Source organism: Onychomys torridus, chromosome 7 (genome assembly GCF_903995425.1).
Source record: "Onychomys torridus chromosome 7, mOncTor1.1, whole genome shotgun sequence".
NCBI classification, from domain to species: domain Eukaryota; kingdom Metazoa; phylum Chordata; class Mammalia; order Rodentia; family Cricetidae; genus Onychomys; species Onychomys torridus.
In genome coordinates, this window is record NC_050449.1 from 16,522,490 (window position 1) to 16,539,377 (window position 16,888).

General features: G+C 50.5%; 1 protein-coding gene across 3 annotated transcripts in view; it reads left to right on the forward strand.

Annotated features, from left to right (window-relative positions):
* The first annotated feature begins 777 nt into the window (after positions 1–777).
* Positions 778–16,888, forward strand: part of Carm1 (coactivator associated arginine methyltransferase 1) — a 50,957-nt gene continuing 34,846 nt past the window's right edge. For 2 of the 3 annotated variants that reach the window (XM_036191835.1, XM_036191836.1), the window contains exon 1: positions 778–1,096. In XM_036191835.1, the coding sequence (XP_036047728.1) occupies positions 874–1,096 (223 nt within the window). In that variant the 5' untranslated portion in view covers positions 778–873. The remainder of the gene's footprint in view (positions 1,097–16,888) is intronic. The other variant, XM_036191837.1, reaches the window with a different exon arrangement.

Sequence of the window (16,888 nt, forward strand, 5' to 3'; positions counted from 1 at the left end):
CTGCTCCGCCCTCAGAGCGCCTGCATTTGGCGACTGACGGCGGCCCTCCTGGGGGCGGGGCCGGCCCTCCTCGGGCCGAACCCTAGCGGCCGCACCTACTCACCCGCAGCGTGTCGTTCGCTGGACGCCGGCATAGAGGCGGAGCCCAGCCGTCGAGGGGGCGTTCCTTCTTAGTCGGGCTCCGGTCCCGGACTCAAGTTCCTCTACCTTTCTTGAGCTACTCCACGGTGGTACAAAGCATGGTCGTTCGCGTGTGGCCGGCCTGGGGGCGGGTGTGGCCCCGCAGGGGCGTGGCCGAGCGCCGAACGCTACCTGCCGACGCTTACGGCGGTACAAAGCGCCGCGGGTCACAAAACGCCAGCCCGGAGGGGCGGGGCCGCCCGGTCCTTCCGGGGGCGTGCCCGAGAGGCCAAGCACCGCCTCCTGGCGCATGCCCTGCCCATCGCTCCGGAGCTGCTGCGCTGTGGCACAAAGCGCCGCTTCTCACGCAACGCGGCCTTGGGGCGGAGCTTAGCACCCCTGGGGGCGTGCCATAGCGCCAAGCACCGCCTCTCGACGCAGGGTCCTTCAGCCGGCGTCCCGGGGAGGCGAAGCCACCTCACAAAGCAGCGACCGTTCCCGCGGGGTGGGGCCGGCCCCACCCACGTCGTGCTCGCTCTCGCCGGGCTCCCTCAGGCGCCAGCAGGTGGCGCTGCGCCACCGAGCCGGCCCGTGGCGGAGGCGGCGAGGCGGCGTGTGGCCGGCAGGCGGCGCGCTGCCAGGCTCGGCCTCGGCCTCGGCCTGCGCGGCGGCGGCGGCGGCGGCCTGGGCCCGGGTGCGGCGGTGGCGGTGGCGGTGGCGGTGGTGGCAGCGGGGCCTGGAGCCGGACCTAAGATGGCAGCGGCGGCAGCGACGGCCGTGGGGCCGGGTGCGGGGAGCGCGGGGGTGGCGGGCCCGGGCGGCGCGGGGCCCTGCGCGACAGTGTCGGTGTTCCCCGGCGCCCGCCTCCTCACTATCGGCGACGCGAACGGCGAGATCCAGCGGCACGCGGAGCAGCAGGCGCTGCGCCTCGAGGTGCGCGCTGGACCAGACGCGGCGGGCATCGCCCTCTACAGTCGTGAGTGCTGGGGACACCCTGGGGACGGCGGCGCACGAGGCCGGCGGCGCGGGCGCCGGGGGAGGGGGCGGGCGGGGGCACTCGAGCCGAGCCCGTGCACGCGGCTGCCAGCCCGCGGGCGAGATGGCAAAAGAAGGCGTGCGCGGGGACCGAGGAGCCCGAAGAGGGGCGCGGGAAACAGTCGGGGGCCTGAGATTGCGGGGGGGCGCGTGGCAGGAAGTGGGGCCCCGAGGATTCAGGGGCGATGCAGGAGGGACTGGAGAGGGACGATTGAGAGGGCGCGGGTGTGGTTTGTGGGTCTCATCTCAGGGGACACCCTCTACACACTCACACGGACATTTGCAAAGTGGCTTTCAGTGTGCAGCTCCAGGAAGACTGGGTGCCGCCCTTGTGGAGGAGGACTTGGGATTCGGGACACCCCACCACCACCACCACGCACCTCGATTGGTAAACTTTAGAACTGGGGGCAGAGATAAAGATTGGCACCCCCATCCCCCATGGAAACGTGGAAGAGGGGAAGGCCGGTCTGCTGATGGCCGGCTTTAGAAGTCAAGAGGTAACAGCACCTCCCTCGCCACGCGCCTCCTGTCTCCTTTTTTAAGGACGTGAGAAGCTGGTGACATTATCAGAAGCTGCTTCAAAAACTGACATTTCAGTGGGGGGATAAAGGGGGGAAAATCAGTGTGTTCGCGCAGGGCAAACCCCTCCCCCCAAGCTTTGTGGTTCCACCTTTCATTCTTTCTCTTGTTACTCTTTCTTCTGGAGGATTCCTCACTGGCATTTTGCTATTCTGTTTCATGGTCTTTGTCTCCCAGGGTTTCGTTCACTGATGCTCTTAAGGGGCCACCAAGGAGGACCGGATTGGTTTTGGCCTGTGGGAATTTTTTTCCCCTCCCCGTCCTTGGTAATGGAGTGTTGGGAAGAGAAATGTGTGTAGCAGTTGTTCAGATGGCTTCTCCTCTCTGCCTTGACTTTGAAAACGCAGGAGAAAGGAGTGTGTCTGGTGCCCAAATGTGGGGCACCTTTGGGGGCCTGGGCAGAGCTGGGATCTCCTTGACCATACGGGGAAAGAGGAATTTCACAGATATGGAGTTTAGGGCTGGCAAGGGAGCGAAGCCCTGAAGGACCCCAGACCTCTAAGGGAGCTGGAGGTACCAGGCCTACCCTGGAAAGTGTTCTGGGAAGTTGGATGTGGGAGTGCCAGCCTGTGGCCCACTTGGTAAGCTGAAGTAGGGGGACGTGGGCAGATCCTGCCTCAGTCACCAAGACAGGGTTCTGGGTGGCTTGGGTTGTGAACTTGACACAAACACTTTATTTATAGAATTTATTATATTTACATAATTGTTAGTTCCCATATAATCCCTTACATCCAGTTTCTTCTGTTCTGAGACGCTCATCTTTTTCCAGGAAAATCTTGACAGTTTGTGGTCTTGTTTTGTTGTAATTATCTAAGTTGCCTGGGGGCTCAGCATGGGTGAGGCTATGGGTTCTGTTCCCAGCAGTGAAATAAAAGTAAGAAAGATCAGCCAAGTGGTGGTGGTGCACGCCTGTAATCCCAGCACTCGGGAGGCAGAGGCAGGTGGATCTCTGAGTTCCAGGACAGCCTCCAAAGCTACAGAGAAACCCTGTCTTGAAACCCCCAACCCCCAAAAAAACAGAAAGAAAGATCATCATGGACTAGGGATAGAGCTCAGGTAGAATATTTGCCTGGTAAGTTTGAGGCCTCAGGTTAGATTCTCCAGTACCACCAAAGCCCCCAAAAACAATCCTGAAGTGCCAGGTGTGGTGGTGTGGACCTGTATCCCACATTTGGAATATGGAAGCAGGAGAAACTCTGTTTTGTTTTTGAGACTGGGTCCTTCTGTGTAGTCCTGGCTGTCCTGTAGCTAGTTATATAGGCCAGGGTGGCCTCACAGAGATCCTCCTTCTGCCTCCCAAGTGCTGGGATTAAAGGCGCATGCTACCGTGCCTGGCTGTAGGAGGAGCTCAGTTTAAGAGCAGCCTGGCTACAAGGTGAGGTCTTGTCTTCAGAAAGGAGAGTGGTTAGACCTACACCTGTAACTTGAGCACATGTGAGGTGGGTGAAAGTGGAACGGAAGTTCAAGCCAGCCTGTGCTCCTTGAGAGTCTCTGATTCTCTTCCCACAAATCATGACAGCTTTGAAAGTTACACAGAAATACATATACACACATACATGTGCATATATATGTGTGTATATGTATATGTAAAATGATGTTGAGGAAAAGGCTTATTTTTCTCAAAATCCTCAGTCCCAGATATATTCTTGGGGCCAGAAAGAATTTTCAACCTCTAAGCCAGTGGTTCTCAACCTTCCTCATGCTGTGACTCTACTACACTTCCTTATGTTGTAGTGACCCCCAACCATAAAATTATTTTGTTGCTACTTCCTAACTGTAATTTTGCTACTGTTAAGAATCATAATGTAAAAATCTGGTATGCCGGTGGTGAGCACGCCTTTAATCCCAGCACTCGGGAGACAGAGATAGGTGGATCTCTGTGAGTTCAAGGCCAGCCTGGTCCACAGAGGGAGATTCAAGAAAGGCACCAAAACTACACAGAGAAACCCTGTTTTGAAAAACGACAAAATCTGATATGTGACCCTCAAAGGGATTGTGACTGCTCTAGGCTAAAATGACATTGGTGTGAAGATTTCACCCCATTTTTATTACATATATTGATTTGTTTCTGTGGGGGTGTGTCGTGTCACAGAGAGAATGTGGAGGTCAGAGGACAGCTTGCAGGAGTTGGTTCACTCTTTCCACCCTCTGGGTCCTGGGAATCAAACTCAGCAGACTTGGTAGCAAGTGCCCTTACCCACTGAGCCATTTTTGAGATAACTCTGTGCTGTCCAAGCTGGCCTTGAACTTGCTGTGTAGTCTAAGGTGGCCTTGAACATCATGCTTCTTCCACTTCCCTCCTGCTGGGATTGTAGACTTGAGCCCACCATTCCTGACTTTGGGGTGTGGTTAAACATGGGTTCTAAAGGCAAGTCAAAGCTGGGTATGTAGATTTCCAATGGTCTCTGTAGCAAATGACCACGAGTTTGGTGGCATAGAGCAGTAGAGATATGCTCTCTCATTTCCTGGCCACACTCTGAAATCAAGGTGTCAGCAAGGCCACTTTCCCTCTGGGCTGGAGGGAAGACGATCCCCTCTTGCAGGTTCCGCTGGCTCCGGACGCTCCTTGACTTTCTGTAATCAAACTCTAAGCACCCCTTATTTCTCTGTCTTCACATTTGCCTCCGTGTACTTGTTTCCTAATTTTGTTTTTGTTTTGTTGTGAGATGGTCTCATGTAGAGACTTCTTGGGGCCCCAATGCTTTGGTCAAGCTGAAGGACACTGACCTCTTCATTATGAGCCTGCATGCTTCCAGCCAACCCCAGGATCTGAATTTGTGCATAGGCTGTAAGGAGTGTTTGTCAGAATACCAGAAGGGATTTTTTTTTTTTTTTTTTTTTTTTTAAGTTTTTTTGAGTCAGAGTTTCTCTGTGTAATAGCACTGGCTGTCCTGGAACTCACTCTGTAGACCAGGCTGGTCTCAAACTCCCAGAGATCCTTCTGCCTCTGTCTCTCAAGTGCTGGAATTAAAGGCATATGCCACCACTGCCCTGCCACAGGAATCTTCTATTGCTTTAAATGTCTAGAGATCTCTGTGGATCCTCTAAGTCTATGTCAGCCCTGGAGTCTGACATGTGTTGGTCAGTCATATAGCTTTTCATTAGCCTTGTGACCTGTCTGTGCCAGTTTCTGTCTATGCAGCAACACTTCTCTGCTCATAGCCCAGTGTCCCTCTGGTGGGCTGAAGGGCTTGAAGAAGAGAAGGGTTTCTAGAGCAGGGGATTTGTAGCAAGTATTTGTCAACAGTGCATTTCTAAAATTACATGTTCTTTGGTAATTTCACATGTGATTACAATGTATTTAGATAACATCCACACCCAACAACATTTTTACAGATGTTATTTTTATATTATTGTTACTAATATTTTGAGACAAAGTCTTCAGTTGCTAAAGCTGACTTCAAATACACAATGTAGCTGACCTTCAATTCCAGATCCTCTTGACCCCACTCTCCAGGGCTGGGAGTACAGACATGCAGCACCATGCTGGTTTATGCTGTGCTGAGGATGTTCTACCTGCTGAGCCTCAGCCCCAGCCATCAGGGTAGCAGAGGAAGAGCTGGTTTTCTAGATGCCCTTAGTTTTGTACCCCATGATGGGAGAGCAATTCTTGGGCCTCTGTTTCTGGGCAGCTGTGCCCTTCATTGGGAAGCTTCAGAAGGTCCCCTTCTGGCCCCCGCAGAATGGTTATCCTTCCCAACTCTCCTGGTCATTTGAATTCACTCTGGCTGTTATCTATGGGGATTGGCCACATGGCAGGCAGCTACTGTAACCAGGCCACTCTCCCTGGCATGGGCTTTCCCCAGTCTTGAAGTGTTGGCATGGCCTCTACAGGAATACGGGCTGCCACCCCTGGAAGGAAGCTGCTTCTCAGAAAAGCCCAGCCTGTGCTGGCTAGGAGGAGAGCAGAGTTGACTTTCAGTTGCTCAGCCTGGCACCATCTCATCTAGAGATGCCCAGGTCATTTTTCTGTCTTATTCAGCAAGAATGAGTTTGGATGATGTCCTGCTTGCTCCTCAACCCCTTAGGAAGAGATGCTTTGCCTGTCAGATAAGGAAGGGCTGATGTCATTTTGGTGAGAGGACATCCAGTGTGGAAAGGCTGGAAGAAACCCCTGTATTGGGGTTGGGCTGTACTCAGTTGGTAGAGTGTCTACCTAACATGCGTAAAACAGTCTTGCATAACCCCTATATCAACCAGGCATGCTGCTACACACCTGTAATCCCAGCACTGGGGAGACTGAGGCAGGAGGATCTGGAGTTCAAGGTCAGACTTGTGATACAGCTAGACTGAAGTCATAGAATCAGGGGCCATTGTGACTCCCCTCTACCATCTCCTTTGCATTTGTTATGAACCCAGGTTTGGTCTGCCACATTGTCAAGATTAAATGGAGTTGAAAAGTTTAGCAATACCAGGAAGATCTTCTTTCACCTGCATTGCTTATCGCTGTTGTCATTTATTTTATACTTACTTTATACTAGGCTCTACATGAGCTCCTGTTGTCCAACTCAAGTGCTTGACCTTGGATCTGTCAGGGAAAGAACAGCATAAACCACTGCCTATTGGCAAAATGGAGCCTATGGCCTATTTTTATACAGTCAGATCTAAAGAAACATTTACAGTTTGTAGGGGTTGGAAAAAAATCACCAGTCCACAAAGAATACTTAGCCAGGATCATCTTGTCCTATAAAACCTGTAGTATTTACTTGTGGGTCCTTAACAGCAAAAACTTGTAAACCCTAGGATGAAAAAATGAGGCAAGCTGGGCAGTGGTGGCGCACACCTCTAATCCCAGCACTTGGGAGGCAGAGGCAGGTGGATCTCTGAGTTTGAGGTCAGCCTGGTCTACAGAGTTCCAAGACAGCCAGGGCTACACAGAAACCCTGTCTGGGGAGGAAGAAAGAAAGGGAGTGGGGAGGGAGGGAGGAGAGAGGCAGCATGGGGCTGGGTCCCATCCCTAGAACCACATCAACATGTGTGCAAGCCTAGAAAATGGACCAGAAGTTTAAAGTCAGCCTCGGTTCCATGTTGAATTCAAGGACAGCCTATGCTACCTGAGACCCTGTTTCAAAAAAAATAAATGAATCACCAGTGGGAAATGTGGCCTCAGCCAAGCTTGGGACAACCCAGAAATCCTGTGGTTCAGGCCTTAAAATAAGGGTATGCTTTCTGGGTGGCCTGGGCCCATTGGCCTATAGATGATGGCCTTGTGTGTGTCACTACTGGTCTTTAAAAAGCCTAGTGAGACTGGCTGGGGTCACGTCTAGAATCCTAGTGCTGAGACAAGATCGCCTGAAATTGGAAGCCAGCCTGGGGTACATAGTGAGTTCTTGGCCAGCCTGGACTACAATGAGAAACTATCAAAATTTTTTGGTGGTGGGTGATGGTGAAATTTCTGGGGAAATGGCTCAGTGGTTAAGAACATTTGTTGCTCTTCCAGAGGACCCAAGTTTGATTCCCAGCACCTACATAATGGCTTATAACTATTTGTAATTCCAGTTCCAGAGAAGCCAGCACCCCTTTCTGATTTGTGGGCACACACAGTACACACATACATGCATACGTATATACATACACACACATAGGTAAAACACTCATACACATAAATGAGTAGATCTGAAAAAAAATTGAAAGCCCTGTGAAGTTGGGAATTGTGGTCTTACTTTGCTGGTGGCCAAACAGGTCGAGTGCTTGTTGATCTGCTGAGATGGCCTGTGCTCTGCAGTTCTAACTGTGCTGCTGCAGGCCAACAGATGGAAGGTGGAGACAGGGTAGTGTGTGTCAAAGCAGCAGCCACTTAAACAAGGTGGCTTTTCCTTTGTCATGCTCTTGTACATAGTATGAGGTTGTCAGGGGATGATGGGGGTGTGGGGCAAAAGTCCCCAAAGTTGTTCTTTGAGCTCAGAACTTGTGTTCCAGAACAAAAGAATTCCACTCGGGTGTTGGGGAAGAAGCAACCAAAAGGTTAGACCCTAGACCCCCTGGAGGAGGGTTCTTAATAACCTGCCCTCAGGGTCCCTCAAAACTTGAGTCCTGGCTGACTCCAGTTTTCTTTTTCCTTTTCCCACAGGGAAAAGTGCCCTTGGTACTGGGGATGGGGCCGTCTGCACACTACGCTAGTGTTCTCCCACTGAGTTACATTTCTGCCCTCTTAACTATATAGCCCAGGTTAGTCTTGAACTTGAGCTTCTTACCTCTGCCTCCTTAATAGCTAGAGCTATAGGTGTGCACTACCATGCCTGCCATGCTTCCCTTTTTCTTTTCTTTTTTTTTTTTTTTTGGTATGTCTGAGGGCATGCATGATGTTTGCAGGTGCATAAGAAAGTGTGCCTGTAAGGCCAGTAAACCTTGGGTGCCATTCCTTGTGTGTGTGTGTGTAGGGGGAACCTTTGGTATCATTCCTCAGGTGCTAGCTGCCTTTTAAAGACAAGGTTGCTCACTGGCCTGGGGCTTATAAACCACCACACTGAGTTTTTCTACCTGGCTTCTAGGGACTAAGTTCAACACTTTAGGCTTACATGGCAAGCACTTTATCAACTAAGGAATATTCCTAGCTTGTTCTTTTTTTGAAATAACATTTCTCGGACCGGAGAGATGGCTCAGAGGTTAAGAGCACCAACTGCTCTTCCAGAGGTCCTGAGTTCAATTCCCAACAACCACATGGTGGCTCACAACCATCTGTAATGAGATCTGGTGCCCTCTTCCGTATACATAATAAATAAATACTCATGTCTAGGACCTCCCCATCATTGGGATTACTGGAAATCACCACCACAGCCAGCTTGGTTTTTACTTGGGTTCTGGGGGATCAAACTCAGGCACTCATGCGTGCATGGTAAGCATTTAGACACTGAGCCATCTCTCTAGCCACCATTTCTTTTTCCAAAATGTTTTACAGGGCCTAGATCGTTGGCTTAGCTGTTAAGAGCACTTGTTGCAAGCCGGGCAGTGGTGGCACACGCCTTTAATCCCAGTACTCAGGAGGCAGAGGCAGGCGGATCTCTGAGTTTGAGCCAGCCTGGTCTACAGAGCGAGATCCAGGACAGCCAGGGCTACACAGAGAAACCCTGTCTCAAAAAACAAAACAACAACAAAAGAGCACTTGTTGCTCTTGCAGAAGACCTGGGTTTGATTCCCAGCTCCCACATGGTGACTCATAAACATCCATAACTCTTGTTCCAGGTGATCTGATACCCTCTTCTTACCTCCACAGGCAAAAGTGCACATATATACATGTACATACATAGTACACATGTATACAAGCTGGTAAAACATCATACACATAAATAAATGTAAAAAGGACTTTTTAGTAAAGACTTTATATACCACTTTATTATTGAACCACCAAATGGACTGACTCATGTAGTTTAGATAAGGAGCAAATCAAGGCTGGTGAGGTGTCTTGGTGGGTAAGGTGCTTGCTGCCAAGCCTGATGAAGTGACTTGAGTCCTGAGACTCGGATGTTGGAAGGAGAGAACTGGCCATTCTGTGAGCTTCACTTACCCTCCCACTCGTAGAGATGGATGACAGCTGCGCCTCTCAGGGCCGGTGTGGAGACAGGGATACACTTAAGAATTTGGCCTGAGAGTCCGGTTCAGTCCCATCCACATCGCTATAGCTGGTCTTTCTGTTACTGTGAACTCCTGGGCAGACCCTCCAGCAGGCTTTGAGAAGAATTCATAAATAAGGGCTGACCAGGTTTGAGTTGGGGGCTCATACTTGGGGAAAGGGAGAAACTTAGAAAGGCAAGAGAGGCCACCAGCCCCAGAGGCTACCATGGCGTCCCAGTGAACAGGCATGGGCTTCTAGAGGGCAGGGTGTTGGTGTCTGTAGAGGTTTTCCGCCATATGGGTGTAGCCCATATTTAATTCATTGCCCCAAGGAGGACATGTACCTGAGTGAGCTGCTGTTAGGTCCTAGCACTTGCTTTCTACTAGCAGAAAATCACTGCTCTGTGCAGCTTGGAGATTTGAAGATATCTGAGGTCCTATACTTAATAAATCAGTAATCACTTAAGCTTGCTTGTCCCAGCCTGGGGCTGGAGCTACTGAGTGATGGGATGTCTACCTGGCATGCTGGAGGTCCTGGTTCCTGTTCCCAGCACTGCAACAGACAAGCAGATTAAACCTTGCTTGTTCACTTGGGGGTTGGAGAGCTAAGATTAGAGGGAGGCTGGTCATTGGGCCTCTGCTAGAGAAGCCTTAAGGTTGCCTAGAGTTAGCCCATGGCACAGTGGAACTCGGTGCTCACTGTCAGGTCTTTCCTGGTCAGTATATACTCACTATTTTTGACTGTGCTACCATTTCCTCTGCTACAAAATGGAATTTGCACCTCTTCTCTCGAGGGCAAGCTGACAAGAATGAAGTATTAGGGTAGAGTATGGCCAGGTGGTTTCATAGACCTGCATTGGGAGTGAGGTTCTAGGTTGGGCCTGGCCAAGGGCAGCAGGCAGGGCAGAAGCTTTTATTTTCAGAGTGACCTGCATGAAAAAATGGGGCGGAGGAAGGTTCAGATCACTGCCCCTTTGTCCTCTCTCAGGGTGAAGGGCTGTCCTGGGCCTCAGACTCCTTGGATCTCAGTGTCTTGGTGGTGGGGAGGGCCAGCTGGCTGAAGGTGGCTTTGACCAGGGTGGACATTGTTTCCAGACTCACAGTCCTGTAAAGTCACATGCAGCCCCCATCTCTAGTAGACTCTTGTCTTTGGAGGCAGAGAGGATGTGGACAAACACCCCATCCCTTCTATGCCTGACAGGAACAGGGCCTGAGAAGTACTGAGGAGGATGTCAGCTAAATGGCTAACAGAAAAGACGAGCCTAGCTATCGAGCTGGGAGGTCAGGAGGGTGGAGGACAGCAAGGTGGTCTGCACTAGGCCTCAGTTTCTATCATGCTGGGGTTCCTGTCACAGCAGGCTAGGGAGTCCTGGCTGGCCAGTTACCCTCCCTCTCTTCTGACTTTGGGCCAGAAGCTGCTGAGGATCTGAGTGGCAGTCATGACCTTGTGACCATGGCTAAGTGAATGAGTTCTTAAGTCCTCCAGTAATATGAAGGGCTTTTGAGACCCTGGCTAGTCCAGTGAGTGAATAATGTTCATAAGCCCACCATGTGGCCCCAAAGGGATATATGTCTATAGCAGCCAGCTGGCATTTGCCCTAGGATCTGCTTCTTTGTCAACTTTTTAAGAACTGCTTGGGTAGCTTCAGGATCCAAGGTCCTGGAAATAGCAAGATGGGTCTCTCAGCGTCCTTCCAGGCTTGCCCACCTGACACTGGCACCTGCCCTGAGCTTAGAAGCCTAGAGAGTTTTTCGTTTGTTTCATTAATTTCTTTTTCTTTCTTTCTTTTTTTTCCGGAACAGGGTTTCTCTGTATAGTTTTGGTGCCTCTCCTGGAACTCGCTCTGTAGACCAGGCTGGCCTCGAACTCACAGAGGTACACCTGTCCCTGCCTCCTGAGTGCTGGGATTAAAGGTGTGCACCACCACTACCTGCCTTATTTTTGTTTTTTGAGACAAGATTTCTCTGTGTGATTCTAGCTGTCCTTAAACTCAAAAGAGATCCATCTGTCTCTGCCTTTCAGTTGCTGGGATCACCCAATGTTTTGCTTTTGAGATAGGGTCTCATTCAGCTTAGGCTGTCCTTGAACTAACTGTGTAGCTAAGAATGATCATGGAGTCTGCCTTTGCCTCCTGAGTACTGGAGTGACAGGTGTGACCCACCACAACAGTTCTTTGGGTGTTGGAGGTAGAACCCAGGGCATCATGGGTGCTAGACAAGCACTCTGCCAACTGAGCTACATCTCACACACACATTGAATGTGTGTGCTATGTGTATCCATGTGAATGTGTGTGTGTGTGTGTGTGTGTAAGTGTGTATGTAATCCAGGAGTTGACCCTAGGTGTCTTCTCATTACTTACTTTCCACTTTAGTTACTGAGGCTGGTCTCTTCACTGTACCAGAGTTCACTGATTTCTCTAGTATGGAAGCTCACCCTAGGGATCCCATCTCCAGGACTAGGATTACAGATGGGCTGTTGAGCCTATTCAGTGTTTACTTTGGGGGTTTGGGATCCTTAGTTCCTCCATGGCAAGTGCTTTCCATACTAACCATCTCCTCAGAGCCCCTATCCTCTTGAACCTTACCCCCCCCCCCCCCAACACAGGGTTTCTCTGTGTAACAGTCCTGGCTGTCCTGGAACTCACTTTGTAGACTAGCACAGAGATCCTCCTGCCTCTGCCTCCTGAGTGCTGGGATTAAAGGTGCACCACCACCGCCTGGCTCCACTTGAATTCTTTGAAATAGTCTCACTCTGTAGCCCATACTGACCTTGAACTTGTAGCACTCCTGCTCAGCTTGTTAGTATCACACATGTATGCCACAAAACCTTCCCCCCATGAGCAGCTTCATGAAGGAAAATGAGACTAAGCTTCAGAGTAGCCTTAAGAGGCAGGACCTGGAGTTTCTGGGAGACCCTTCCTGTCTTCTGTATGTTCATTGATTTGTTTTTTCTTTTATTTCATGGCTGTTGATCAACACCATGAAGTTGCCTGGGCCTTGGGTATTGAATTTGGTGCATTTGACAGTTGTGGATATCCAGCACCCATGTAACCTGCTGCCCAGGATCAGCCAGTGAGTCTGTCCCTACAGCAAGCTTGTCTCTCTGCTCTGGAAGTTATTGTTGGTGCAGGCTGCCCCTCCTTTCCAGCCACCTGCTGCTAGTCCTGTGCTTCAAGGATGCCCATTCTTGGAAACAAGTACAGATTGTTTTTTTGGGCTATACTCTTTGCACTGAGCCCGAGAGCTCCCTCCCATGCACCCATGTTTTTGTCTACCTTTTTAAAGCCATTCATTTTCCATATTTTGGCAAGATATAACCAAGCTGTTTTCTTCCTTCAATGCTATTGGCTGTTGCTTCAGCTAATTATGTTCCCCAAGGTGGGGTTCATTTTCATTGTGTGCATGCACGTGGCAGTGCAGAATGATTTGGGTTCTAGAAACCCACCCATTAGCACAGACCGGATGAGACTGAGGGATGCTGCCCAAATGCCTGGTTAGTGCTAACAGAAAAGGCATGCTCTTGTTATGGATGGAGGTTAATAAAGACAGATGCAGGGGGCCTTGGCATGGTCACTTCTGTAATCCCAGCACTCGGGAGGCAGAGGCAGGCAGATCTCTGCGAGTTCGGTGCCAGCTTGGTCTACAGAGCAAGATCCAGGACAGCCAGGACGGTTATACAGAGAAACCCTGTCTGGAACACCCCCACCCCCCAAAAAAAAGACAGATGAGGGTTGTCTTGCAGACCCAGGAGGAAAGGAAGATGGAGGGTCCTTCTGGACTTGTCAGGTGCCCTTGAGGAATACTTCCCCTCTCCACCCATAAGGATGTTGTTACTGAGTCTGGGTGGGTGATAGTAGACAGTGCTTGTACCCCTCCTTATTGATGCAGCCATCATCCCTGGCTGGCCATGGGCTTCACTGAAATTCATTGCTTTTTTCCAAATTGTGTACGTATGGTGGTGTGTGTGTAGATAGGTCAGAGGACTACCTCAGGTGTTGGCCCCCATCATTCACCTATTTTGAAGTAGGGTCTCTTATTTGCAGTCACCCAAGGCTGGCTGGCTTGTAAGCTATTGGGGATTCTCCTGTCTCCACCTCCCATCTCTGTTGGGAGCACTGGGATTATAGCTTTACAGCTGGGTACACCTGTGTTCAGCTTTACATGAATTCTGAAGATTCAAACTATTATGCCCAGATGGCGGGGACCCCCAAAAGACCACCACGGAGACCAAATCCCGCATGTAAAAGCAAAGAGCCTTTATTTCAAGCTCCAGAGCTTGGTCCCTCTGTCTGTCCGACACAGCGGTGTCCCACTCAGGTGGGACAGAGTTTTTTATCATAGCAGAGGTTGGGGTGAGGGGATTTCTAGGGTCCAGGATACCCTGATTGGCTGACAATTGTCTAGGGGTATCTGTAAAACAAAAATAGGTGTATGCTAGACTCAGGGACATCTGGTCACCTTATCTAATGGTTGGAATGTTTGGGATGTCAGGTACTTCCTCATTCCTGGGTGGATCCCTGGGTGGGGTCAGCTTAAGGCTTTTCCTGGATCTGGGTGCTGCCTGCCAGTAAGCCTGTTATAGAAGCTGCATCTAGGTCCCTAAGCCTGTCATGGCTGCTCTGTGGTCAAGCTATTTTGGGGCTCCTTCACACAAACCCAGGGCTTTACACTTGTTCGGCTAGTGCTTTAGCCACTGAAACAACTCCCCAGCTTCACTGACTCTTTTGTGTGTGTGTGTGTGTATGTGTGTGTTCGTTCAAGTGTATGTACCCATGAACACATACAGAGGAGGAAGAACATCAAGAGATGTTCCTCTGTTACTCTCCACATTATTTTTTGAAACAGGGTCAACTTGAAGCTTATGGATTCTGTCACATGGCTAGTCAGTGAGCCCCTGGAATTCACCTATATCTACTTGCCAGTGTTGGGGTTATGGACATTCATGGCCATGCCTAGCTCTTATGTAGGCAATAGGGATTTGAATTCAGGTCCTCTTGCTTCATCAGCAAAGATTCTTTACTCACTGAACCAATTTCCTCAGTCCCTATTGATTGCCTCTCACTATCTGAACACCCTTGAGGTTGGCATGTTCTCCCAAGGAGTCCCAGTAGACACAGATCTCCCCTCTTTGCTTTTAAAAATGCAAAAGGTGAGTGACCGTTGTTTTGGTCCCACAGCCTGCATTTAGTCACCAGGTCTACATCTCTCGTGCTGCTCTCCTCTCTGCTTCCTTTGCTCCCTCAGGTTGTGGTGACACAAGTCTCTTATGTCTCTTATGTCTCTGGCTTAGAGTAGGTCTCCCTGAGAGCCCCATCCTAGTTCTGCATCACTGACTGGCCAGTGCAGACTGTTCCAGAGTTCCTCAAGCAAGGCGCCTGTCTGGGCTGCACTGCTGTGGTCCACTGCCACTTCAAGCAACAATGGCCTCCCTCTAGCCTACACATTTGGATCCATATCTGGAGAGGCAACATTTGAGCCTGGGTGGGATGTATCCCTTCTAACTCAAACATTCTGTGCTCCTGGAGTCCTCAAGCGCCTAATGGAGGCCTTTCTGGCTGCCCTGCAGCCCCAGGACGTCCTGTTTCTCTGAGACAGAGACTCTGGCCTGCAGCTGACGGCAGCTGCTCTTCCCTACCTGACTGACACCTCTGTGAGGTGGATTGTGTAGCTCCTGCCTCTGGACTCCTGGGCTGCACACTGAGGTCATTGAGGTTCCTCCCACTGCTCCTCCACTTGCTTCATCCCACCTCAGCCTTCCAGACCTCTTGATGTATCCTGTCCCCTAAAGACCTTGTGCTGTGATGTAATTCCTGCCGAGTGTTACAGCTGCCACTAGGGCTACCTTATGTTAACACAGGGAGTTGGCTCTGGGGGCTGTATTGAAATGGCTGAAAACCCAACAGTAGAGCCCCACCAGCTGCCACTAGGGCTACCTTATGTTAATGCAGGGAGTTGGCTCTGGGGGCTGTATTGAAATGGCTGAAAACCCAACAGTAGAGCCCCACCTAATTCCTCCAGAGACTTGGCCATGGCTCAGTGGTAGAGCCCCTGCCTTGAACCCCAGTGAGGAACTGGGCATGACTTGGCAGCAGAGCAGCTTGCCCAGCTAGCATGTACCATCCACACATTCCCTCCCAAAAGATTACAAGTGGTATGTGAAACTGGTTCCTGTGTCAGTCCTTTGGCTGTAAGGGCCTTCCAGGTAAGCTAGGTTTAGGGGTCACCATCTGGTGGATAAATAGGGAAATACAGTAAGGGGGTGAAGACACCTATGCTTTGTTTACTATTGCTTTCCCTAGGATTTTCTCTGAGGCCCCTCCTCTCCACTCAGGTCTCTGCCCTCTGTGCCGAGATGGGTGCTTTGTGTTAACCCCACCCTGCAGTGTACCCACAGGCACAGGGTGTGTTCATCCTCATGACAACACTCTGGACTGTGATTGGTTTGATTTTTCTAGACAATTAAACTTTACATTTGCTCTGACTCCAGAACTAGTCTGGCCTGTGGCCATCTTTGCCAGGGGGAGGGAAGCTTTCCCAGGTAACAGCTGCCTGGAATGCAGCCTAGAGCTGGGCTGCCTGGGGCAACCTGACCTGGTGCAGCTCAGCTTGCCCCACCTCCATCACACCCTCTGGTGACCGAGGAATGGGTGCTCTTGACTTTGGGAGAACTATGCATGGGGGAACAGACCGGCCTGTGTGCCCCTGCCCTCCCAGTGCATCAGGGTTCAGAGTTAGGCCTCGCAGCTGCCAGCACTGTATGCCTGGTTATCTTCTGTGTACAGGACAGAAATTCTACCAACTCAGTAGGGTGTGTCATGAAAAGCCAGACCAATCTTTCCTGTGCACTGTTCCTAGGGTCAGTCACTCAGGAACACAGACAGACCTATGTCTCCTTTGTCTACTCTGCCTGTCATATACACTCCTGGGCACACACCTCTAAAGCCCTGGCCTGGCCCTGGTCAAGCTGGAGAAGTGTTCACTGTCCTATGTGCGTAGAGCTGGATGGAAGGTTGGCCTGAAAAGTATTCCCTTTCCTGGGGCAGCCACGGTGCTTGTTGGAATTGTGTTTCCACACTAGACCCTCCTCCTCCTTTCATCCCTGTCCCTTCTCTTTTTTATGCCCTATTCTGCCTGTGGCGTGTGTGTGTGTGTGTGTGTGTGTGTGTGTGTGTGTGTGTGAGTGTGTCCTCCAGTGATGGTCTTCCTCAGGTGCCATCCAGTTTATTTTAATTTTTTTAAATTATTTATTTATTTATTTATTTATTTATTTTTGGTTTTTCGAGACAGGATTTCTCTGTAGCTTTGGAGCCTGTCCTGGAGTAGCTCTGTAGCCCAGGCTGGCCTCGAACTCACAGAGTTCCGCCTGGCTCTGCCTCCCGAGTGCTGGGATTTAAGGCATGCGCAGCTACCGCCTGGCTTAAAAATTATTAATAATCATTGTGTTTGCATACTAATGCTGTGGATGTGGGTAATCTGTGCTGTGGTGTGCATGTGGAGGTCAGAGGATAGCTTTGTGATTTCATTTCTCTCCCAAAATCTTCACCTACTGAACATCTGCCTCCCTAACAATGGGATTGCAAATGTGTACTAACTACCACACCTA